The 26,462-nt window shown below is 47.1% G+C and overlaps 2 protein-coding genes across 6 annotated transcripts in view; one reads left to right on the top strand and one right to left on the bottom strand.

The window, feature by feature from the left end:
- The window catches only part of LOC135260233 (disintegrin and metalloproteinase domain-containing protein 15-like), a 31,898-nt gene extending 27,866 nt beyond the window's left edge, over window positions 1-4,032 (bottom strand). For 4 of the 5 annotated variants that reach the window (XM_064345458.1, XM_064345461.1, XM_064345460.1 and 1 more), the window contains exon 1: window positions 3,144-4,032. In XM_064345458.1, the coding sequence (XP_064201528.1) occupies window positions 3,144-3,393 (250 nt within the window). In that variant the 5' untranslated portion in view covers window positions 3,394-4,032. The remainder of the gene's footprint in view (window positions 1-3,143) is intronic. The other variant, XM_064345463.1, reaches the window with a different exon arrangement.
- Window positions 4,033-7,419: 3,387 nt separating this feature from the next.
- Window positions 7,420-18,155, top strand: s100v2 (S100 calcium binding protein V2). Its single transcript, XM_064345506.1, has 3 exons — window positions 7,420-7,628; window positions 9,653-9,784; window positions 16,168-18,155. The coding sequence occupies exons 1-3, from the start codon at window positions 7,617-7,619 to the stop codon at window positions 16,336-16,338; spliced, it is 315 nt and encodes a 104-aa protein (XP_064201576.1). The 5' UTR covers window positions 7,420-7,616; the 3' UTR covers window positions 16,339-18,155.
- The last annotated feature ends 8,307 nt before the right edge of the window (window positions 18,156-26,462 follow it).

Raw genomic sequence — 26,462 nt, 5'->3', positions numbered from 1 at the left:
CTATGGCTAACTGCAATGGCTAATAACTATAGCTAACTGCTACGGCTAACTGGGTGTCAACATGACAACGCAAGATACACAAGCAGCCCTGGGACAGGCGTGTCTGCCAAGCGAAATAAAAGATTAATCACGACTGTGGCACAGTTAATAGGAAGCGCCTTTGCAGCCTTTATAATCAGGCTCCACGGGTAAGTTCTGTCAGAATATGTGTCCTGGGGGCAGGAGGATAATGACACTTCTTCCGAAGCGCTTCTGCTGTCACCGATCTCAGGTGTTTCGCCTCGCTGGCTGACATTTACAGCTGGAGTGGTGCTGCGGATACGCTCGCTCACATGCACGGGTCGTTAGCCAGGTCTGGGGCTGCAGCTCAGATAGCCTGGCGTGGGTGAATGCACCTGCGTTCTCTTGCACTGGACAAGAGCGTTCGCTAAATGGCTGTAACGTAAACGTTGCGCTTGCAAGTCCGCAAATGTAATGTTACGTGATGTAATGTGATGTAATGTAATGTTACGTGATGTAATGTGATGTAATGTGATGACCTGTTGGATGTACTAAACATTTGAAAATCACCCTTACAGCAACCATAGACTTTATCCTTGGCACCATCCACCCACCTGGACACCTGATCGGAGGGATTAACATGCAAATAAATGCTGCCTGCAAATTGTCCACAAAACAAAAGTAATGGCCAACTACAGTCGAACAACCGTATTAAATAATGGATGCAAGAAAAGGCTACGGATCAATACAGAATGGACCCACGTGCTAAAGATTGATAGACGTGGAGGTATATTGGCCAACCTGTCAATCACACAGAGCCATGCCCTGACGCCCCACCCTCCAGCACACAGAACCATCCTGGATGAGTCACAGCTTTCCTTCCAGAGGCTCGGTCATATTGCGCCACGCATTTGCCGCATACTCGAAGCATGACATCTGCTGCTGGTAACCAATGGTAACCACCCAATCAACGCAACAAACCAAGCGATGAAAGCCTCAGCAAGCTTCTGCTCAACTGAGCAACATGTGGGGAGCTGTTAGCAATATTAGTAAGGAGTTCACCATTCCTTTACCCTCCAAATCTTTGTAAAACTCAACTGAAAGGTAACACACTGGGAGAAATGTCCTTACCCTAAATCAGCGAGGAAAACTCACGCTTTTGTTGGAGGCAGGCTACGCGCCAGGCCAACGGTTTCCACAGACAGCAGGACGGTGCAACACAAAATTCTCACGCAGTGCAAAAATATCAGCCTCTAACTCGGGTGCACAACAAGGGCAGATCCGTTTCAGGATTTTGCGCCAACATTTGGCTCTTAATTATGTAACTGGCTCAATCATATCAGGATCTGACCTTTTGCATAAGCAGCAGCTACAGCCGCAGACTGCACATTTATATCCTACAGATTTTACTGTGCTCAAGTACAGGAGCGAACCAGCGTAGTTTATAGAGCTGTCAGAAAACTAAAACTTAAGGAAACTGGTTGGAACAAAAAACCAGCACGCAGACGGGCCGGACTTGTGCACCCCTGCTCCAATTCATAGCCCGTGCTGTCCCGTTTCTTTGGTGTCATGTTCAGTCCACACTCAATACAAATATGCTTCTTCCCCTGGGGTATGGGTCTGGGTATGTATAAACATGTTCATGCAGCTTTCATCTTTTTTTCGTTGAGGCTTTTACTTTGAAAGATTGTCAGACACTTTTGAACCTTAAAGATGGCGTCTCAGGTCAGCCCGGTCCAGAAAGTTGATAAGACACCACCAGCCTACAGTTGAGTTTTCCAATGCTAAGCTTCTTACACTATCCTTATGAATACTATCTCTACGCCTTGAATCGTTAAGCACAAGTGTTTTGCTTCGGTTTATTTTAGCAAAATGTTGCTTGGATACCTTTACGTGGAAAATTGTTTTGGCCTTCGAATGCTGTTTGCCTGCATGCCTTGGATTTGTCTTAGATTATTACTGGCTTACTCACCCAGAACCTGATGACCTGCGGCCTATAATCAATGCATGCGAAAGAAGTATGAAGTACTGCTTGCACTTTTCTCCGCTTGGTTTGGCTCATTTATTGGAAGTGTGTCGGCAAGTACGGGGGATTGGTGTGTCTAGGTGGCTACTTTAAAACTCACCGTGGGGACGAAGCCCACAGCAGCATCTATTTTCTCAAAGACAGGACAGGACAGTCCGTTTTTGTCTCTAAACCAGGGGTGCGCAACAAGTGCTGACCTATTTCAGGATTTTGAGCGAACTTCTCTTAATTATTTAATTGGATGAATCATTTCTTGATCTCCGACTGCAGACTTGAGCTCAGACTCTCAGATCAGCAGTGTGTCCTAAAGATTTTTACTGTGCTCAAGTACAGGAGTGAACCGGCGTAGTTTATAGAGCTGTCAGAGAACTGAAACTAAGGTAATCGGTTGGATCAAAAACCAGCACAAGGATCCACCCTCCAGGACCGGAGTTGTGCACCCCTGCTCTAAACCTAACTCTGTCTCTTGTCAGTGGCTGCACTGTTTTGTCATTGACTGGCCTGACCATTATGGAAATGGAACAGTGCAAAAATATTGAAATATAATCTGTTATCCAGATCAAAACATATATTTCATCGCTTCGAAAGATATGGGGAAATATACATATTTCATACACTTTCAGATACTGCAACATTTTTCATAAAAATACATTCAATTAAATCATTCATATTGCCACGGAAGCTGACAGCTACTGAATAGGCTTGCTGAGGACAAAATTAACGAGGTTCATCTCAACAAATCACGCAATAGTGGCAACAGAACTCCTGCAGTCACAAATAGAATGAAAACCATTAAAAGCTCTTACTATTACTATTAGGGGTAGGCTATTGGCACCCATCAACGGGTTCAAAACCCCCAAAGGCAATATGTTGAAAAAACTAATCAATTTGAGTAGGCTAATTCATTTGAATCTAAGGTTTAAAGACAGTAAATATCCCTTTAAGTGTGTCATAAATATTTTTGGAAAGCAGTACAACATTTGGCAACAAGGATTGCGCAATGCTAGTTCAACAGTAGTGTGCCAGGGATGAGGCTAAGTGAACTCCGTTAATTTCAAAACTGCATGCATGCTCATTTTAAATTCCAATAAGAGAGTTAAGTCGCTGCTTTACCTACTTTTATGGAAAGAGAGAGGTGTTGTTGTCTCACTCAGAGCTTTCGCTTCAGCTGTCGCTGTCCTCGGGAAATTTGGCACTTTGTCCACGGACAAAGGGGTTTGCAAACCAATGTCGTTCTGTAATCCGAAACTGCTGTTAGCTACCGCTACCGTTTTAGAAATGGTACCGCATATTATAACTATAAGCGATGTCTCCAACATAACGACTGGGGCCTGCATTGAAAACACCTGGCACCATGTCGTCTTCATATTCCCATCAGGCTAATAAATACCATTCCGCCTGGTATGAGCATGAAACTGTCTTGTTCGAACTGGTAGCAGCTGTCGAGTCCGTCCGACACATCAACGTACAGTTGTACGAGGTAAACGGTTTCATTTTTGCCTGCAAATGCAGTGACAACGAAGGGTAGGCTACCACCACAATGTCTACTGAGAATGTTTTAGGTACTGGAATTGTTGCAACATCCAAAATTAGAGCTAAAAATCCTAGTGAATATAAGTACTGGGTGTAAAAATAAATGCCGTCCTGAGCAGGTGCCGCCGCCTCAGATCCGCTCCAGCGCGCGCTAACTTGACACACCAATAACAGATGAAGACAAGCGTCCCGTTAAGTAGCTGATTCGGTTTAACGGTTCTGTTAAAATCGTACGCTTCATCCCCTGTTTACATTTATTACAGGTATTTAAATATACCAACAGTGGTCCACTGTTGTGTAGTTAGACTAGCCTATCGTTACGCTACTGTTCTTTGTAGGCTATAGTGTGCGGCAAGAGTCCCGTGCCCGTTAGTTCAACTTGTGCGTCTCCCAAGCGCTCTAACGGAGCTGCGTTTGGCGGAGAGTCAGTCCTGCAGCGATGGTGTAATCCGGGGAGTAAAGCGAAGAGATTTTATTTGGGTGTTAACTGTTCGTTGCCCGGATCCCTGGGCGCTCACGTTTCAATCCGCGGTGAAGTTATAGCTAACTGCTGCTCTGCTGCGCGAGTAGTCTGCACTACGTTTGTTGGGCTGTGAGAGAGATGTTATCCAAACAACAGCGTTAGTGATAGACAAGCAGTTCATACAAATGAATAGGCTACACTGCAAATGACTGCTCATTTTTCCAGACCTTTGCATAGACGAGCCTTTTGAACTCCAGTTATTACAATTGTTGAAATATTTAACTTTTGGGCCTTAATTGTGTTTTAGGAACCCTTTTGACACCATCTCTAAGCTAAAGGACGGAAATGCATAAATACATTGTACGAATCCAAATGGCCTAATCAACAGACGAACATAAAAGCAATAAGATTCACTGTGTAAAACAGCATAGAAACCTTCCTCCGAGTCCTCCATGTATCATATTTTTACGAGTTCACACATAATATTATTATTATTATACATAATACACAACTAATATTCACAGCCACACTTGCTAAATGGACTATCCAATAATCAGGTAGCTTACTGTGAGTTACTAATGCGTCATAACCCATTCACACAATGCTGCACACCATTGTTACTCTTCTCTTGTTACTGTTTGTTAACTATTTTAAAAAATGCAGTTAAACATAGCCTACAAACTGCTTTGAATTGAACTAGTTTGAATAGGTGAACTGAATTTGCTTTATTGATCCCAAGAAAAGCATCTACCACAAACAGAAAAGGCATATGGAAACACAGCTAGACGCAGGACCACCCAGACACTGCATATTAATACTGTGACCTCCAGATAGACCTTGAATCTCTTAACTAGTCATAACTGAACCTCGCTGCATTATCGGCTCGGCTGTTTCACATTTTCTAGAACAAATACCCTAAGACTCAAACTGCTTGTATTGGAGTAGTTTTCTTGTAACGGGATGGATCGAGGCTGTGATTCCGTCTAGACTAGCAGAGGAACGCGATTCATGTAACCGCATCGAATCTATTGTATGAGTCACAAATGACACCGCTTATGACTCCTGCCATTGATATCTTAATAACCCCGTTTATCTTTCTTGGCCGGGCGTTCAGTGGAAGAGCGATAAAACCACCTCCCGACAGGAACTGAGCAATATACTCATCAGAGTAGGAATATAAAGCCACGCCTAGCACCGGGATTCCCCCCATCCAAACTGTTGCGCTTCTGGCCTGTTGAGATTCTGATTGCTGTTCTGACACGCTGCCCTCTTGTGGACAGAAAATATCTATCGGTGCAGATAAATAATTGTTGCATCATATTTCTTGACATCATATACCCCTCACATTATATGTGTGTGTGTGTGTGTGCATGTAAATTGTCAAACCTTCAAATTAACACACCTAGACTTTAAGCATTTGAATATTTTGACTGTCAATTGTTTCATTTGAATATCTCTATGAGGTTGTGCTGTACTCTGGGGAGTACACAATAAAATGTGTTAGTTCGTCTCTAACTGACAGAGTTCATATGAGTCAAGTATCAAATGTACTCTGAGTAAACTATGCTCCATCATACATGATCTAATGACCCATTTTACTGTAGTTCTACTAACCCTCAATCCTGTATAATTGATTGTTGCAACTCCTCACATCTCACAAGTATTAAATGTTTTTTTTTTTTTGCAGTCATCAGACTTGATTAAACTTTTTCTCTCCGAGAAACAATACAAAGACAGCTAGTGTTTATTTTGTCTGATGTTATGTAGCACAGGTGCCCAAAAATCTTGCTGACTGGTGTTTTTTAATTGGAAAATAATGCTTAGCATGAGGGAAACAAGGCACTTATGAAAAGCAGTTCTACTGTTTGTTCGGCAGATAAATCCCTGTGCATTCGGGTCAGTAATCTGTGATTATCTGACTATACTGTGCTAAACTAAACTAATGCAGGCCTATACTCCATGCTTAGCCTACACCACAGAGTACCATTGAACTCATTGACCGACTGCATTACCCAGGAATCATTTCTCCCTCGACCGTTGCCTTGCTGAAAAAGTAATGGTAATTAATAATGGGGATATAGTAATAGCCTACTGGCATCCCCATTACTAATAATCCTTATTATATTAATCTCCGTTCATTAAAAAACGACACAGAATAACAGAATCTGTGGAATTATAAGGAAAATGTATTTTTTAAATCCTGGTGGTGTCTACCATCTTCAAGCTATAAACTGATTATTCCGGCAATTTAACACTTGGCAGCAACGCGAACCACTGCGCGAGTCATAGCACCAATTAGCTCCAGTTAAGACAGTGTAGCCAATGGGCAACTCCCGCGGCACGAGAAGTGCAGGCCGCTGCTGTACAAATGCTGTGAACTTGCGACCAAATGCAAACCGGTCAGACCCGCCTCTTCCAGGAAGACCGGGAGGAAGAGCTGTGATCCGAATGTGGAATCTACGCATTGAGTACATTCTGACCTCCAGCAATCGATTCGGGATCAGCCGACCCAACCCTATTTCTAATCCCAGCCTTCATTCGAAAAACGTAGGCTATGTAGACCTATCTGACTGGTCTGGAGACGAAGTGACACAATCGGACTGTCGCCCACTGACACGTCAATCATGCTGTCTTTGGAGATAATCAACTGCATTCCAAATTAATTTCCACAAATTGTATTATTATTATTATAACAATATTAGCCTACATTACAAGCTAAAAAAACTCCAAATCCATGTTTTTGCTTTTATTTAGATTTAGAAACACAAATGCATTATTGTAGGTCTATGCGTTTATTTATGAGTGAAGAGAAAATATGAATCATTTTTTACCAACTTCCAGTAAAAACAATGTAAAAATCCATAAAATCAGCAATGTGGTTTCTCTTGTCCCCCACCCCCCGTTTTTACCACATCCAGTGGCATTACGGTGTTCTACAAGATTTTAAAAAGACTGTTTTCGATGGTCTATTTATTCTGTTTTGGTGGTTTATTCAAATCACGGGTCATTATGTCCAGGAAAAGGACGTTCGAAGGTAAATAATTGAATGAACAGGTCAGTACTGGGTGGGTATTTTATCCTAAGATGCATCAGCGCAGGGGTTAACGTGCGCAACCGTACAAAAGGAAAACTGACTCACGCCAGTCTAAACTTGCAGCTCGCTGTTGCTTAAATGAAAAGCGTGCCAAATATTCCTAAAAGGTTCCAGATGTACTTAGAATGCATGTACATAGTTTGTAAGACTGGTTACTTTAAAACTTTTTTTTAGTTAACAAAAACGCACCAGAAAAGACTACAGTCCAGTTTTTACACACGTCAGTCTTCCACGCCCTGTTAAGTTAACAATCCCAGTGAACTGGATTTCAGCACACTGAAAGTTTCCCCACAGCTTTCATTCCTCTGACTGACACGGAAGGTGGAATCCAGTTGCACTTTTTTTTTTTCGTCGAGTGGGAGGATACGGGACGCCAGCCAAGGTATGACAGAGGCAATGGAACTGTGAGGAACTCTTCAGGGAACGAAGTTACAATTACTGAGCTTCGCAGAAAGAAAAGTTTACTTTTAACAGGAAAGACCAAAAAGAAGGAACCCCAAATGGCGGCACAGGTATGGTAAACTTTCTTTAAAATCGTGGAAACAAAGAGGGGAGAAATGGCCATAAGTGCACGACGGTCTTCGTGGACTATATTCGTGTAGTTATGAGGGTTTTTTTTCAAGAGGCAGGCCAAGTTGTCAGTTCACTTGTAGCTATCTATTGTGAAAACGTTCAGAGACTCTTTACGCGCAACGTTATTTTACTTTATAGATTGTCATATTTAGTCCGAATTAAGGGGATATATGTCCAAGTATGTTAAGATTTAAATGTTGTTAACTGTGTGTAGTAGACTATCACCACCTATTAAAAACATTTTTCGCAAATAATTTGCTTCGGTATTATTGCTGCAGAAACTTGGTTATTTAATCTACACGAGTTCATACCTTGCATAGCGGCGAGTTCGAATTCAGGACTTTTTTCCCATTTAAAATAATTGAACGGGTGTGTATGCCAACAGGGCGTGCACGAATACCGACACATGCCTTTTGCGGAGTCTGTATGTAACCCACAGATAGGTGGCACAGCAACAATATGTATGCCGTGGAAGTCTTACTTTCTTCCATTTTTTGCGTCGCCGCAGCACAGGCCGTTTCTGGCCCCCGCGGAGGGAAATGAAAACCACGGGAAATCAATAAGGCTCTCTGCATTCCTATGGCCAGTGTGAGGCAGCGCGCCGCGGTCTCGCGCCGAAGATCCTGCGCGCTCATGTAGGCGTTCGGATTGAGTAACGTGATCCATCTGTCTGTTAGCGACGGAAGCGCAGATAGACAGGTAGAAGAAAATTTGGAGTTCTCCGACTGTCGGTCTCGGTAAAGTTACCATCACAGTTAATAAATAAAGTGAGTCTTTAAAATTATATATATCTTTTAAATAAATATATATATATATATATATAAGCATATGATGCACGTGCCTTTGATAGAGTTTTGAACAAGCCATAGGCTCCATTGCAGGCTGTAGGCGCGGCACGGACCGTTGTTGCCGTAAATCATACAGCCTCGTTCCCCAATATGGGAGTTAACCGTTTAATCGCCGCCGTTCAAATTCGCTGCAAGAGGAATGCGGGCCATCTCCCAGTTTCTCGACCCGTTCGATTTTGCGGGGGAAACATTTAGATGGGTTAGTCACTAAACCCCCAGAATTTGGGCTAATCCCCGTTTATTGCTCAACTGGAGTTTGCGGTCTCAAGCACGCCCCGAGGACAAATAGCAGCGAACGCGGCAGCTGTCTCGGCTCGATTTGCAGGTATTACAGGTGCCTGAATCACTGGGAAAACTGAAGGAGTCACACACTGCAGTTCTCTTTGACGCTCATTTGTGCTTAAAAGCGCATTTGCATTTTGGGTACTGTTGGATTTAAATTCAACGTGATTGCGTCATATAAAACCTACCTGAACCACGCATTCGGAGTAATTTAATAAAACGGACAACAATTGCATTTTAGTTTCGGTCTTTCAGTCAGATGCATTAAATTCCGACAGAAATATCTGATGTCACAGGAATGTGTTTGTGAGGATGACTCTCCTTAAGCGCAGAGCAGGACGGCATGCAAAACTTCGGTATGCACTTAAAGACGGATGTAGTGTCTGAAAAAAATGTAGGAATGTGGCCCCGAATGAATGTACACATTATAGTAGCCTACACCTATGAATGTCCGTCAGGAGGGAGAACGAAGACGAGGCCATTCCAGTTCTCGCCGAGTCTCTGCTCTTGCCACATTGACCGTTAAATAATTAAATTGTTCACGAGCGCGGAGATCGTCACGGTGTATTCCCGCGGTAAATAACTGGCCATTTGAATGTTAAAACTGTTAGGAGCACTGGAATAACCCGTACTACCACTTTCTTCTTCTCGCAATATTGATGAGACACGTTTTTTATTTGCTTTATTGTTACTGTTACTATTACTATTATTCTCACCTTTTTCAACATTACCCTTATTTCCTTGCATATAATAGTAATTACTGTGGTTGCGGTCATGCTTGTGGACGGTACTGTGGTCAGATTGCCTAGCCTGAGAGTCCTTCTGGTCCACAGCCCTCCGATCTAGAGAAGGCCATAAATACCCTGGTCACACAATTCCACTCGGCCGGCGGCGGAAACAGCTCCACGCTGAAGATCGACGAGTTCAAGAATCTCCTCTCCAGCCAGCTGCCAAACCTCGCCAAGGTACAGTCAGCAACCCCTCCCCACCCCCATCGGCCACGCCCGCCATTCAGTCTGCTTTCTAAGGGCGTGGTTCCTACTGCTATTTCCTCATATCAGGAATTGAAAGAACAGCGGGTGATTCGTGTGCGCCAGAATTCTCGAACGCAACGTGGAACCCTGAGGGTCGCGGTCTGTACAGAAACTTGACTCTGAAAAGAGTGGGTTTAAAAAAAATTAAAAATTTTACGCCTGCTCAGCCTTTGTTATTTGTTCACAAAAAGTCATGAAGTGGCAACGCTGTAATCCATTTCCTTAGGAGGTAAAATCTGTCGACTGGGAGTTGAAGGGTGTTGTCTGCCTGTTTAACACTCACAGGTTTTCCTGAACCTGGGAAAATGGCACAGCTCTCTCTTCCTCTTTGTTCTCTCCCTCTCCTACTCTCTCTCTAAAAGTAACAGTTCAAGACAGGGCCAGCTTTTGCCTTCCTGGGGCCCTGGGCAAAATTTCTCAGTGGGGCCTCACCTCCTCTCCACACCTCTCCTCTCTTCTCCCCTCCTCTCCACACCTCTCCTCTCTTCTCCTATTCTCTCCACACCTCTCCTCTCTTCTCCCCTCCTCTCCACACCTCTCCTCTCTTCTCCTATTCTCTCCACACCTCTCTTCTCTTCTCCCCTCCTCTCCACACCTCTCCTCTCCCCTCCTCTCCACACCTCTCCTCTCTTCTCCTTCCTTCCACACCTCTCCTCTCTTCTCCCTCCTCTCCACCTCTCCTCTCTTCTCCTTTCTCTCCACACCTCTCCTCTCTCTCTCCCCTCCTCTCCACCTCTCCTCTCTTCTCCTATTCTCTCCACACTTCTCTCTTCCCTCTTCTCCCCTCCTCTCCACACCTCTCCTCTCCCCTCCTCTCCACACCTCTCCTCATCTCTCCTCTCAACTTCTCTCCACATCTCTCTTCTCCCCTTCTCTCCTCATCTCTCTTCTCCCCTCTTCTCCTCACCTTTCCTCTCCTTTCCCCTCACCTCTCCTCTCCCCTCTTCACCTTTCTTCTCCTCTCTCCTTTTCTCCCATCTCTCCTCTGTTCTGTTCTCCTCTCCTCACTGTTCCTCCCCTCTCCTCTCCTCCTTTCCCTTCTCCTCTTATCTCATCTCTCCTCCCCCTCCTCTTCTCTCCCCCCTCCTCTCCGATCCTCACCTGTCCTCTTCTCTCCTCTCCCCCTCTTCTCCTCTCCCCTCCTCTCCAAAGACGCTGGGACTTGGGTTTGGCTTTGCTGGGGTTGCCCCCTCTGTCGAAAGGAGGAATTCATAGCTTAATTCTGAATCCTGGTGAGCACTCAGAGGGTGTTGTCATGTAAATTCTGCTGCTTTGGGTCTGCATCAGCTCCTGTGAGTTCTGCTTGTGTCTGTGTGCTGTCCCAGCACTGTCCTTAGACTGACCGGATTCCCAGGTCTTAGCGTAAGTACAGCCAAAAAATAACTACTGCCAATGAAGACGAGATTAAATTAAACGTGAGGATTAGAGAAGTCTCTTCCATTGCCTACAATCAATATAGCAAACATGTATTCCGTAGAGTGTCCGGTGTTGATTCAACTCTGACAGATAACATTTGGGACCATATGTACTCCCTTAGAGTGGAATTAACACTGGTAAGGTTGAGTTAGCTGTGTATCTATGGTGTAAAGGGCTGGTGAGGGTTACAAGAGAATGGCTGGCAAGATACACAGCAAAATGTCCAGTGCTAAATTAACTTAAATGAGTGGGACCATATGTACTCCCTTAGAGTTTAATTAACACTGGTTGAGTTGAATTAACCCTGGACATTTTACTGTGTGCACAGTCCAAAGACATGCAGGTAGGCTAATTGGAGACTGTACATTGCCCCTAGGTATGATTGTGTGAGTGAATGACGCGTGTGCCCTGCGATAGATTGGCAACCTGTTCAACTTAGATTACCATTTTTGCCTCTCGCCCAATGCATGATGGGATAGGTTCCATTCCCCCCACGGCACCAGGAATAAGCAGGTTAGATAATGAATGGATGGATTGCTCCTTTACCTCTGTGCCTCTCTCTGAATTATTGCTGTGCAATGTATTACTACATCTTAAAGTGGAAATAATGATATTTGCCATTATGAAGTCTTGTAATAAATATATGATGTATTTGTTTCAGTTTATTTGAAAATATATTCCATTTCCATTAAAGAATGTCCCTGCACTGCCCTACAGCTAATAGGCTCCATGGTTTAGGGGTTCTGTGGTTGATTTTAAGTGAGCTGTTTGTATCCTGATCAAGGCATCCTTTTTTACCTTCAGTGGACTGTTACTCAGCTCCTCTGAGCCTATCCCAGCATGCACTGGGCTGGACACATGAACGCGCCCTGGACAGGTCGCCTCAGACTCAGGGTGTTCCTTCTTCACAGTCGTGCATAAATAAATTGGTCATACTTGTGGTATTGTTGCCCTAACAACTGCAACAACAAAAAGTGCTGCAAATGAAGAGTTGTGAGTTTGTGTTTTTAGTGTTCAGCATTGTTATTTAGTTATTTGCAGCGATGGCTATTTTAGAGCCGAGAAACGTAAAAATACATCTTAGGGTGGTGCAGTGGCTAGCACTGTGGCCTCGCAGCAAGGAGGACCTGGCTTTGAATCCCATGTGGGGGGCCTTTCTTTGATTAAATGAATGTGTATGTGTGTGTCAGGCTAATTGGAGAGTCTGAATGCTGTAGGTACGATGTGTGTGCCTTGCGATGGACTGGCGACCTGTCCAGGGCATATAGCTGCCCGTTGCTCAATGCATGCTGGGATAGGCTCCAGCCCCCCCCCCCCCCCCCCCCCACTTCCCCCTGCAGAACTGAAAGCAGAAGCTCTACTAGTGTCACTGGTGTAGTACCCTTCCTTTGAGATAGATGGCGATAGAGAGCTTAATTAGACTGGTGGAGTGGGCCCTCATTGTCAAGTTTTTTGACTGGCTCAAGTTCTGCCAGGTTTGAATGGCTCCTCATCGAAAGTGTAGTCAACAGGATGGGCTATCCTAGACGATTTCTAGATCAGCGAGTGAGTCTACCAGCCTATCCTTGCCTTTGCGTAGCAGCATTTAAAACGTGTAGCTGGGCAGCACTTTACAGACGGTCTGGTTGCTGCAGTCAAGTTTGTGCTGTAGACTGGGATGGCCTGCGTAAACGCAGCGTGGCTTCTGCCTGACAGAACGTGGGTTTCGTTTTTGGGTCACGGAAAGCAGGAAGGCGACGAGTCTACGCAGCGCCCCCTGCAGCATCGCCTCTGCGCCGCACGGCCTCGGCTGAACGCGCGCCGTTCGCACAGGTCCGCCCTGCAGGTGTTTTTGTTGCAGCGTATCTGACTCTCCTGAAAAGATAGCTGCAGCTGAACCGGTTTCCGGCGTTTTGCAACAGTCCCTGAGATATGTTTGATCACGTTTTTCGGGGCGTGCCCGGGGCGTGAGCCGGAGTAGCGGGGGGGGGACGTATTTTAGCATGGGCGCCGCACGCCGCACGGTCCCCCTCCGGGGTCGGCCTCCGCGGCCGCAGCGTTCCGCGATGGGACGTCCAGACCGCCACCGCTTCTGTTCCCGAGACGCTCCCGTACACAGTTTTCATTTTTAAAAAAAATCTTTCTTTTTGTTTTTGTTTTTTTTTGTTGCTAGCTGTTGCGTAGGCAGGCACTGCGTGGAAAACGCACCCCCGGCCACGCAGCACTTCTCCAGCGGAGGTGATTGATAGCTGGGTGGATTCCTCGTCCTTACGCCTCCCAGCATGCTCTGCGCTCCGCGAGGCGACAGATTCAGAACTCGGCAGGCGGTCTGGTACTGTTTTTTTTGTTTTTTCTTCCCGCGAAAGATTCAGCGATTTTTTTTTTCTTTTTACGGAGAGCAGGACAGTCTGCCACTTTTTGTATTTCTGCTTTTTTAAATTCAGAGCAGCTAACAGAGAGCGGATCACAGCTGAGATGGCGCCGGGGGGGGGGGGGGATCGAAAACCCCGCCCGCGCGGGGGGTGTCCGCGTGCGGCTCGAGAGTCCGCAGCCGGACAGACCACGCTACGCGTCCCACCGCCGCGGCCGCTTTCAAAAGCCGCCACTCGTTACTTCGCGACCGGGCAGAAAAATAAAGCGGGAAAAAATAAGGTTGGACTGGACGCGTCCGCTGAACACCGCGGCCAAATGACGCACAGCTTCCACTCGGTGCGTTCTCATAAATCAGTACCAGAGATCGGGCTTTGGTTTTTTTTCCCCTGTAGATTTTTGCTCAGGCGGAGATTCCAACACCGTGAGCCTGGGACGGCTGAGAGACTTAACAACGCCTTGCTGGGTGTGGCCATGATGTCATGCTCACAATTCCACCCCGCCCACCTTGGAGTTTTTCTGGCGGTCCGGCGAGGTTTGGGCCTGCATTCACAAAGCACCTCAGAGCAGTGGGCGGGGATTTGCGTAAGAGTGACTGCAAGTCAGGCCACTGGGCCGTCCTTCAATACTGAATTAAGGCCCTCGGCTTGGTTTGTGTGAAGCAAGATTGAAACTCAGCCTTAAAACAATAAATAAGTGCTCTGTTTTGCAATGTGTTTGTCGGTTGTTTGGAGTTCACTCTAGATCTCAATGTTTCACCGGTGCTGTTCCCGAAATAAAGGGCATCCCACAAGTGATCAATTCAAGGAAATCTTAGCGGGGGAACTTACACACTTGCAGTGACAGCAGTTTAAATGGAACATACCTGAGAAGACCACTAGAGGGAGACATAATCCTTTTGTGTAGCCGTGGGTTGCATCGTCTCTATAATGTAGGGTCCTGCAATGGTGCAAACATCACAAGGGGAGTTTCTTACTGTATACATATATTAAATAAATATGTTGGAAATAAAAATACTCTGCCTGAATGCAGTTCCCAGAGTGATCAAAATTATATGGTAGCTGCACCCATTTTCGAGTTCAAGTGTCTGCAGTCTCCCATCGCTGTCTTTAAAGTAATGTGTTGTCTCTTGCTTTCCATTAAAAAATGTAATGGAATACATAAAGGCATACTATGCAGGATTTTTACCCTGAAAATGCTATAAATAGCATCACAGGAATGCTAAGCCATATCTATGATGCACTGGCCAATTTTGTGCACCTCTACCTGTTATTTGTTATTCTAAAAAGTGTTCGGGACGTTTCTGGGTGTGGGGAGGGGTGGTTGTGGCTACAGAGCCTGCAGTTTGGGATCAGATTTCAGCAGAGTGTTTGTTGCTAGCTGTTTTTCGCAGTGGCGGGGTTGAAGAAGCCCAGACACAGCGAAGTTAAAAGACAAACTGATGGGGCTCATTCAAGAACCGAAGTTAACCTTGGAAATGTTTTTCCTCAAGGGTGTCAGCTGAAGTTCGCCAAGGGGATGAAAAGCAATATGGAGCTGGCCTGTTTTGTGTTGGACCTTTAACTAACATTACTTTTAGCTAACATTAGGTAGCTAGGTGGTCGAAGCACAGTGCCTTTTGTGTCAAATTATGTTCTCTCATCAAAATGTGTTCCCCCCTATGGGAACTATTGTCACTGTTTATAGTTGTAAATTTTCTAGCTCAGTAACTCACCTGCATTTTCAATCTGGGGGAACACATCTCGACAAGGGAACTGAATTCAATACTTGTGCCTTCTAGCTCCATGTAGCAAACTTCTCTAAAAAAAAAAAAAAAAAGCTAACAAAGTTGCTAATGTGATTAGCTGTGTTCCTACGGGAGCCTTTGGGCGTAGTCCGCTGACACGACCTCTTCACTCAACATTTTGCTTGCAGCACACATGGGTGTGTCTTGTCCTCAATGGAGGTGTGGGCGGGTTTGAGGATGGAGGAGGAGACTTCTTTGATTGTAAACTCAGTACTCCAGAAAGGCCACAGATCCTGCATAGTATGCCTTCAAGCAGCAAGCTGTGCCAGCCTTTGGATTCAAGCGCCTTCTCTTAGACTTCCTCCTTCCTTCTTCGCTTCTCTGCATTGTAATGAGACATGATTTGTTTAAGCCATTTCTCTCTCTTTCCCCATCTCCCTCTTTCTTTTACCTTGACCTCTCTTACTCTCCCTCTTTTACCCTCACTTAATATTTCTCTCCTCCTTCCTTTCCTCTCCCTCTTTCTGTACCCCCCTGTCTCTCTATCCTTCCTCTTTCTCCACCCCCTCTCTGTCAACCCCCACTCTCCCCCCTTGCTCTCCCTTTTCTCAATCTCTCACTCTCCCTCTCTCTCACCCCCACTCTCCCCCCTCGCTTACTCTCTCACTCTCCCCCTCACTCTCAAACCACTCTTCCCCTCTCACCCTCTCTTACTCTCTCACTCTCCGCTCTCTCTCTCAACCATCACTGTCTCACTCCCCCCTCTCTCTCCCTCTCATCCCTTTCTCTCCCCCCCCTTTCTCTCGCTCTTTGTCCCTCACAGACGGCAGGCAGTGAGCAGGGTTTCGGGGAGGTGCTGCAGATGATGGGGGTGAAGGAAGGCGAAGGCGTCAGCTTCAAGAACTTCTGGTCTCTGATCCAGAACCTGGCCACTTCCCAGTACGGCATCCTGAGTCAAGCAAGCCCCACCAAATGCAGCTGTCTGCTGCTGTGAGACAGCCTGGAGACTACTGCCACCACCTCCTCCCCTCCCCCAACCTGTCCCAACCCCACCCCCCCAACCCCCCACCACCCTGTCCCAACCCCACCCCCCCGACCTCCCACCACCCCCTCCCCTCCCCCACCCTGTCCCAACCCGACCCCCCACCACCCCCTCCCCTCCCCCACCCTTTCCCAACCCCACCGCCCGACCCCCCACCCCCCCTCCCTTCTCTTCCCCACCCTGTCCCAACCCCACCCGCCCACCCCTCCCTTTCCCTGCTGTGTCCCTCCCCCACATCCCCCTCGTCCCAACCGCCCCCTCCCCTTCCCCCGCCACATCCCAACCCCACCCCACCTCTCCTCACCCCCCCCCACCCCCCTCTGTCCCTCACAACAGCGATGAGATGGCAAGGGGTTTGCCAAAACCCGAAAATGGACGGAGCCACCCAACGCTCTCTGTGACTTGTTGATTTGAACCAAATGTTGTATTAGTTTTTTGTTTTTTTGTGTGTGTGTGTTTTGTTTTTTTGGTTCAAGCAAGTCGGTGATTGGTTGCTCGTTTGACAGCTCCGCCCATTATCGGGTTCATGTAAACCTCACCTCTGTGCCACTAGCCCTAACAAGACCTGATTTACGCTCGGCCTTGATAGCTTCTCTCCAACACCACCCCCCACCCCTGCAAACACAGTGTCTTGGTGCTAGTAGCCAAATCTCCACACACTCCACACACACGACCACTCCCTCCTATTGTGTTATCTTTAGAACTGAACCTCCCAGTACCGCTCTGTATGTTGGGGTTGGGGTTGGGGTTGGGGGGGGGGGGGGGGGGGAAATTTCAGCAGTGTAATTTTGATGGGTGAATCCTGAGCCTCACCTCACCATCACCCCCAAATCCACTCTCTAGGTCCCAGAGAGAGGTGGTGTAACCCCCCCCCCCCTTTACACAACACCATTTTCAAAACATTCCAACCCACCATGGTCCATTTGGTGGGTTCATTGCTTTCCACAAATTAAGATGGGACGCCCAGCCGAACCTGAGATCAGAGGTTAATAATTGTCTTTTTTATATACATACACGCATCATCAATCATTTATCATTTCGTAATTTCACTTCACCTGACATGACTTGACCTTCTAGAGATGCTAAAGTCTTTGTCTTTTAAAATCACTTCTAGTGAGGTGATTTGCTTCCAAAGAAAGATTAATTCAGACATTGTGTTTGGACAGCCCTGGCTTTGAGAAGGACCAGCTGAAGTATGTCATCACTACTAGGCATTCCTCTGGGCCAAAGAGATTTCTGATCGATATCCAGAGTGACCTGTTTGGCCTATTCTAGTGGTGGGAGAGTGAGGTTGCATTCTGTCCATAATGGGTACATCTATAGTGAGTTGACAGTCAGTGATTTGCTTGAGCCAATCAAATGGTTCTGCACGCTACAGTGGACCACAATGATTGGTTAAAACCAGTGAGTGACTGATGGTACATGGTGGCTCTGCCATTTTTTTCTTCTTTTTTTTTTTTGTTTCGGATTCTCCCAACACTAGCCCTCTATAGTTACTAACCAGCTCATTCCTAATGTAGTACTGTCAGTGACAATAATTCAACCACTTCCTGTTCTGAGGGGTTGCAACTTCCTGTAACCAAAAAAAAAATGTATTCACTGTCATGCCAATGTTTTGCATCCTAACGTGTTTGTGATCATTTTTTATTTGTCATGCTCGTATAACCTTTTTTTTCTTCAAAATTAAACTGCCCAATCCTGAAACTGCAACGAGACATTGATTGAATAAAATTTTAATGATGTCGTTAAATAAAAAAAAAAAAACATAACCATTTTGGTATGTGCCCCGTAATTTCCATTAGTTTAATTTGAATGTGCATTTGCCTGTATGCAGCGGCTGCTCGCGGTTTATAGTTTGGGAACGGTCCTGTTCCGCACTACAGCAGACTGTGAAGCTGGTTTTAGACGCAGATCCAGAAGACAAAATGGCCTCTTTTCAGCCTTCTGATAAACAATTGACCCCGTCTTTGCAGTATGTTATGAAATATGTTGATTTGTTTCTGCCCTCCTTTATTCTGACAGAGGAAATGGGAGGTTATGGGGATAGAGATGGGATCACAGCTAGCTGAAAAGGTGTTTTGGAAGGAGGTTGAACCCCTGCTTGCGCGAGGGGACCCACAAGCTGCATGGCTCACAACCTCCACCACACGTCTTGCCACAGCACCATTTGAATATATACACTTCCTCTGGTTACAGTGCTGCTGTTGCTATGGTACATGTTTCATTACATTACATTACAGGCATTTGGCAGACGCTCTTATTGAACTTGGACCCTGTAGGTAATCTTGTTGACACAACAAAAAATAGTCTATACAAATAAAACAGGCAGTAGTTAAGCGAGTACCGTAACTACAATAAACTAAAAAACAGCTTACCTAGCTACATTCCTAAGCATACATAGTCAATTGGATGCTACAGGGAGGTAGGGAGGGGTGGGGAGAGGTGCAACCTGAAGAGGTGAGTCTTCAGTCGCCGCTTGAAGGTGGTCAGGGTCTCCGCTGTTCTGACCTCCATAGGAAGGTCATTCCACCATCGAGGAGCCAGAACAGATAGGAGACGATACTGTGAGGCGCAAGTGCGAAGAGGGGGAGGTGCCAGGCGTCCTGAGGTAGCAGAATGGAGGGGTCTGGCTGGCATGTATGGTTTGAAAATCTTATGGAGGTATGCTGGAGCTGACATCTTGACTGCCTGGTATGCTAGGACCAATGTTTTGATTTTGATCCGAGCCATAACAGGCAGCCAGTGGAGGGTAGTGAGCAGGGGAGTGACGTGGGAGTGTCTGGGGAGGTTGAACACCAGACGAGCTGCAGCATTCTGGATGAGTTGCAGGGTCTGATGGCGGATGCCAGAAGGCCAGCCAGAAGGGAGTTGCAGTAGTCCAGGCGGGACAGTACCGTTGCTTGGACCAGGACCTGGGTTGAGTAGGTGGTGAGAAAGGGGTGGATTCTCCAGATGTTGTACAGGAAGAATCTGCATGCCCGGTTTACCGCTGTGATATTCTTGGAGAGGGACAGCCTGTTGTCCATCACCACTCCGAAATTTTTAGCACAGGGTGATGACGACACTAAGGTGTCCCCTAGGGAAATAGAGAAATCAACGAGGGGAGAGGTTAGAGCAGGAATGACCATTAGCTCTGTCTTGCCTAGGTTGGTCTTTAGGTGCCTGGGCTGAGATTTAGGTGCCTGGGTTGAGCTTTAGGTGGCTGGGCTGAGCTTTAGGTGCCTGGGCTGAGCTTTAGGTGCCTGGGTTGAGCTTTAGGTGCCTGGGCTGAGCTTTAGGTGCCTGGATTGAGCTTTAGGTGCCTGGGTTGGCCTTTAGGTGCCTGGGCTGAGCTTTAGGTGCCTGGGCTGAGCTTTAGGTGCCTGGGTTGACCTTTAGGTGCCTGGGCTGAGCTTTAGGTGCCTGGGCTGAGCTTTAGGTGCCTGGGTTGAGCTTTAGGTGCCTGGGCTGAGCGTTAGATGCCTAGGTTGAGCGTTAGATGCCTGGGCTGAGCTTTAGGTGCCTGGGTTGAGCGTTAGATGCCTGGGTTGAGCTTTAGGTGCCTGGGTTGAGCTTTAGGTGCCTGGGTTGAGCTTTAGGTGCCTGGGCTGAGCTTTAGGTGCCTGGGTTGAGCTTTAGGTGCCTGGGCGGAGCTTTAGGTGCCTGGGTTGACCGTTAGGTGCCTGGGTTGAGCTTTAGGTTCCTGGGCTGAGCTTTAGGTGCCTGGGCTGAGCTTTAGGTGCCTGGGTTGAGCTTTAGGTGCCTGGGTTGACCTTTAGGTGCCTGGGTTGAGCTTTAGGTGCCTGGGCTGAGCTTTAGGTGCCTGGGCTGAGCTTTAGGTGCCTGGGCTGAGCTTTAGGTGCCTGGGTTGACCGTTAGGTGCCTGGGCTGAGCTTTAGGTGCCTGGGTTGAGCTTTAGGTGCCTGGGTTGAGCTTTAGGTGCCTGGGCTGAGCTTTAGGTGCCCGGGTTGAGCGTTAGGTGCCTGGGTTGACCTTTAGGTGCCTGGGTTGAGCTTTTCAAAGGAAACTGGCACCTCGAGACAAGCGACCCACAGTCCCCAAATAAAATGTCAGTCAAAAGATAACTCCATGGTTACACGGCGCTTTGTACAGACAGAGGCGGTGTTATCGAATCTAATGTGTCCTGGCAAGGATGCGGGGAGGTGAGCCTGTCGGAGCATTTTCGTTCTATTTGCATATCCAGAAAAGGTTGTTTGTGTGGTCACATTTGCATCAGGTTATACAGGGATAACAGTGCTCTCTTGTGAACCCAAATTTTGGCCACAGAATGCTTGTGTGCTCTTTTTTTTTAGCAAGGAGTCCACGCCAACTTGTCACTTCTCAACTTGTCACAGCGACTGTCTGTTCTCACCACCACGTTTGAAGAATTGGCCAATCTGTCTATTAATCAACCAATCAGTGAATTGATGAGTCAAATAAGGAACAGTGTTGGTGCTTAATTTTTGGCCCATTGCCATTACAGTCCAAAGGCACTGTTGTTGTTGTCACTCCCTCATTAACCCTTTAAGGCGTATGATACAAATATCATAAAAAACACGTTTTCAACGTACAAAAATGCCAAGTTACTCACACATACAAGACATACACCATCTATAACTCATTCATTCAGACTGGCAAAATCCAGGCCTACCATTAAAAGTATTGATGTCAAAATGACGCCATGTTACGGTACTACAAACAATATAGGCTATCTTGCCTCACCAAAATGGAATAAGATGTATTCCAAAGCAATGCTACCCAATATTTCCTCAATTCTTTCAAGTCACTTGGCCCTCATGCGCTGCTATGTGTCATGGCTCTGTCACCAAATTTTGCCTCCTGGAGGAGCCCTGTTCACGGATAGGACACGCAGCCCCTGGTCAGTTTCCTGCCCTCATTGGTTCCTCTGAAGTACTCGATGAAGGAGGCATAGGAGTACTGGTTGACGACCTTCACCTTCCCGAAAATGTCCAGCTCGGCATCCTCCCGCTGGCCGTAGACCCTGGTCATGCAAGCGTTGGCCCTGGCGAACAGGACGTTCTCCTTGTGGAGCACCTGCTCCAGCCAGGCCAGCTTGTCCTGCTTGGTCCTCTGGTCCGCTGTGGTCAGGCTGCACCCGTAGAAGCCGCGCCTGTCCTGCTCCAGCCAGGCCCCGACACCCGCCATGGGGTGCTCGTCCTCCACGAAGGCGCCGCAGATCTGGTCGTCGGGCCCATGGAGGCGGCTGACCTCACAGGCGACGACGCTCACGAGGAAGAGCGCGAAGGTGCGGAAGTTGCGGACGGACTCGGAGAAGACCGCCGCCATGAAGTAGCGCCCCCAGCGCTCGCAGCCGCCGGCCCCGAATCCGCCGTCCCCGTCCTCGTGCCCCTTGCACCGGCGCAGCTGGAAGGTCTGCCGGCAGAACTCGTTGAAGTCCGAGGCCTTCAGCCCCTGCCTCAGCTCAGCGAGGGTCTGGTTCTCTCTTTCACCTTCAAAAGCACTCGAGAACCTCAGCGCTTCGCCCGGGTCAGTTGCGTCCACGTACTTCCCAGCGATGGAGACGTACAGGGTCCTGTTCTGCACCTTGTACACGCAGTCGTTGAGCGCGTAGTACAGGTCAACGTTCACGTTCTCTTTGGCCACGTAACGGATTTCGCGGACCAGGTCCAAGATGGTGACGATGTGTTTGATGGGCGGGTTGCCTGCTGGCCTCCGGCCCGCCAGCCACACCAAGGAGGTAAATTTTGCGCTGATTTGGTCCAGGACGTAATCCGAAGCGCGCCGTTTCTCGTTCTCCTCGAAAAACATGCTCCAGGTGAGGCCTTCCAGGCAGTCGATGGAGGTGTACTTGGCCCTCAGTTCGGCGGGGATGAACATCTGTGGGTGGGTCGGCCACTCTGAAAATTCGGCAAGGAGGGCCGGGCCGTGGTAACCGGGGACAACCAGCCCTCGATGGCTGCCCCCCACTCTAGTCAGCAGGTTCCCCGTCCCGTCCAGCCAGGCAATGACCTCGTTCATGCCGTCCTGGTGCCTCCAGACGGGCTGGCTGTGGCCCCTCCTCTCCTGGGTCAGCACCTCCCCGGAGCGGGTGATGGAGATTAGGGACAGGCGCAGGTGCAGTTCGGTCTCCAGGCGGAGGGACCTCAAGGCCTGCAGCAGCCTCGCGGCGAACTGGAGATCCTTCCCCAGCTCACAGCCCGCCAGGCTGACCGCACGCACGCGTCCGTCCTCCGTCGCCACGGCGGCCACCGCCCTGGCGACCTCCTCCGCCCCGTAACCCCCCAGCGTTGCCGGCCCGCCCCTGGCCCTACCGCCGTGGCCCACCAGCACCAGGAGGCTGTCTTTCGTCAGGCGGGAGTGGGCCCCCCTGATCGCTCGCAGCGCCCCCTTCTGGTACTGCAGCAGCGTTGACACCGAGGGGCATTTCTCATACAGGAAGGAAGCTGACTCCATCACCACAGGGTCCTCGCTCAGGACCACAATGCTCTGGTGGTCAAACCCGATGGAGCAGTTATGGGCCGCAGCTATAGCTTGGCCACGTGGGGCATTTATCAAACCCAGGTTCCTGGTTTTGTGTCCTTTACCTCCCTCTCTGCTCAGTCTCATTGTCGGTGACTCGCACGCGTCCCCTTTACCTTCCCCGTCATCTGCGTGGGCTTCAACTGACGCCTCCACCGCCAAGGGACCGTACTTACCCCCACCAACCTGCGCTACCTGACTGATGCCAATGTTCTCAGGTGTACACAGCAGAGAGGAATTATGGGTAACGTGCACCAGAGAGGGCAAAGCAGCCGGGTTCCTGCTATTGGCTACAGCTCCTTGAGTGAGACCGTACTTTATCTCGTCTGAGGGCGTCCGTGGATCCACCAGCAGGAGAAGAGTATCTCTGGGGCAGTGAGCCCTGCAATCCAACAAAAACAGGCCTCCTTCAACGCACTATCACTTAAAGAGCACCTGAAACTCTATACTGTGTTAGGAGTAACACCTTGGATTTCAATCAGAACTGTCTTGTTCTCACAGAAAACAGATATTCAGTGTAATTCAATTTGGGGGGAAAGAGCCTTCCCTCGTTAACCCTGATTGACTTGCCTCAAGAGATTCCAGATTCAGAAGATCAACACTGCAACAAGGGCTCATTGGTTGTTAATATATATATGTTGGTTAATTTTGTCTGAAATGTCCTTTTTCTTAAGACAATTAGGCCATTTTTACTGTACCCAGGAGAAAGGGTATGTAGAAATTATCTGAATCTTTGTGCAGCATTGGAATAATTATTTTGATAGTTAACGCAAATGAAAACAGTGAATTACAGTGCTTAAACCCCTTTACTGATAATAAGTGGCTGTTGCCAGTGCACCTGCAAAAATGATGGTGTGAATATCTGAATTATGGTAGACATTCCAGCACATTTAACAATACTATCATCATGAACTCAATTATATTATCAATTCATAATATTTTTATTATGCATTTGTATGACATATATTACTCTGAAGATACTTTTTTCTGTCTTTTAAAAAATTGGCACCAAATGTGGGGGCTGAACTAGGTCCAATTCCCACCCTGATATTATCTGCAACTGCGGCCGCATTTGTGCGCAAAAACCCCACTGCTGTTTCGGGAGAGTGTAGAGAGCTGCTGTTCTACACGCATTTATAAGAAACGCATTTGAGCCGTGAGAGGATTTCTCCTCCATGTTAAATGAATGCGAGCCTTGGTTTTGATCACCCCTCGAAACACATTGTTGTGAGTTCACCAAGAACCATAAGTAATGGTGCAAAGTTGCATTCGCCTGGACAGAACTGCTGACAAAAGGCCACTATTTGACTGAAGTGACAAGGGGAGAGTATTTTTATGCTTGGGCAGAGATGGTGACAGATGCAACAGTAACACTCACGCTTTGGTCTCTGACGCCGCGGCTGGGTTTCGCAGGAACTGTACGTCTCTGTACGTCTCGTCATGGATGTTTTTTTCTACGGCAAACAAAATGACCAAGTGAAGAACCTTTTGTGGATAAGCTAAGATCTTTTTAGTCCCTTTGCATTGCACTGCTGTTGGTGTCTGCCCATAGATAGCATCCATCTGAGCTGAGTTAAACCTTTAAGGTGTAAGATCACAAATGTGTGATTAGAATGTTTCTTAACTGAACATTCTAATGCTGATGTAAAAATCACTACTGGTAATTGAAAGCAGTGGAGGTCTAGAACACTGGCTTAGAATTTTAAAAAATTGTACTATTCAAGATTAAATCCATCACAGTTAGAGACACCTATTTTAAATTTTTTTTTGGAAAAAAGGAGAATTATCAGCCCTCTTATTCAAATGTTATATTACTACATACCTGTAGCAGAGGTGGGCATCAAAGTACTGGAGAAGAAGAGGAGAACAAGAAAAAGAGTCTTCATCTTGCCTGCTTGGAGTATAAATGAAGACATCTGCTTTACCCCTGTTGCTGTAATCACCCTTGTAGGCAAATTCTGGCTCGTTACCCTGCAGTACAGAGCAGGGTTCGAAGCCAGCTCTATTTGTCCGGCCCCTCGTTTGCTATCTCTGCTACAATTAAACAAGATTAGTCTGCGGTTCATTTGCATGCTCGAGGCAGGCTCATGAACTGGGCCTATAGATAATGTACTGGATATTCCTTGCATCTGGAGATGAAACTATATTGGGACATGGAATAGCTCTCTTTAGTCAGACTAATTAGACTTTGCAGCCTGGTGGGGGAGAACATGTTGAATTACATTCCCCACATTTTATTTTAAAAAGATGAAAACAAGATTCTGCTATTAGACCAGAAATAAGTGCCAATTAAAAACTACAGCAGCAGGCCAATATGGTCCACACTGGTGTAAGGTCACGAATATGTGATTAGAATGTCCTTAACTGAACATTATTATTATTATTATTTTTATTTTTTAAAACATTTGTTTATTTGAACATTCTAATGCTGATGTAATAATCACTAGTGGTGACTGAAAGCAACGGAGTTCTAGAACACTGACTCCATTCTATGAAACCTACAGTACAAAGAGTTAAGAGCCGTGCGCCTCAGGCATTCTGGTTTGACATGTGCAGTTAGGTTTCGGCAGGTCTCACTCAGCTGCTCTACCCGCATGCATCCTGCTTCAGTTTCCTGATAGGACTCCAGATAGACTCGCATGCAGGCCACTAGACACTAAACTGCACCGCAGAGAAGTACAAATGTAACACAAAGTCATGATTGACAGGCCCCTGTTTTTTCATTATTAATTCGGTCTTGCGTTTAAGGATATTCATTAAAACCAAGAGATACATTTCAAATTTTATAACGGGGAAAATAAAATGTCCTTTTTGACGTCAAAGTGTGGCATGTCGAAACACGAGCGCAGGAGAGCTTTGACGTGGCACGTCCGTTCTGCATGGATGCTCGCCACTGATTGGCTGCCCACGATGATGGTCTCACATGACTGGGAGGAATGCGGGCAGGTGATCTCAGGGTGTTTGGGAAGGGAGGGACTCACCCCACTCAGGTAAACACACTTGTTCTTTTACGCTGTGCATTGCCGTGGATATGAGTGTGTAATAGTAGTGAACTCCTTGGCTGAGTGAGGCAGGCGGTTCCAGCTCTACTAGCTCAAAGCTGCCAATCAGAGATGACCAAGTGGACGTGGTCAAAAGGAGCAGCGTGAGAGCGGGTCAGACCAGCCAATCAGGTCAGAGGTCAGAGATAAGGGGTCGGGTGTGTCGGGAGAGTCCCGCAACCCTGAGTGGTCGTGCTTTCTGTCTAATTGGGAACAAATCTTAGGGAACAAAGCTGTGCGAGTATTCACCAATGCAACAAAAAAAGAAAGTCATGCTAGTTTTTTTTTATTCTTTACGAGGAAACACTAGAGAAAGCTCGTGCCCCACCCTGCAGTCATAAACAGTGTATCAGAGCCATTTAGCAAGTGCTCTTATCTAGAGTAACTTGCTCAACTTTTTACACAGGATCCATTCGTACTGCGGGATATTTCCTGAAGCAATTCCACTTAAGTACCTTATTCCTGGGTACAATGGCAGTGTCCTACCTGGGAATTAAATCTGCACCCTTGGGATTGCAAGCCCACTTCTCTAACCATTATACTACGCTCCCACCC

Source organism: Anguilla rostrata, chromosome 8, assembly GCF_018555375.3.
Source record: "Anguilla rostrata isolate EN2019 chromosome 8, ASM1855537v3, whole genome shotgun sequence".
Lineage (NCBI taxonomy): Eukaryota > Metazoa > Chordata > Actinopteri > Anguilliformes > Anguillidae > Anguilla > Anguilla rostrata.
This window is presented reverse-complemented; position numbering and strand designations above follow the sequence as displayed.

Excerpts from the sequence above, each read along its gene's own strand:
- s100v2 (XM_064345506.1), top strand. Across the intron at positions 9,785-16,167 it reads AGCTGCCAAACCTCGCCAAG|ACGGCAGGCAGTGAGCAGGG; the intron begins GTACAGTCAGCA and ends TGTCCCTCACAG.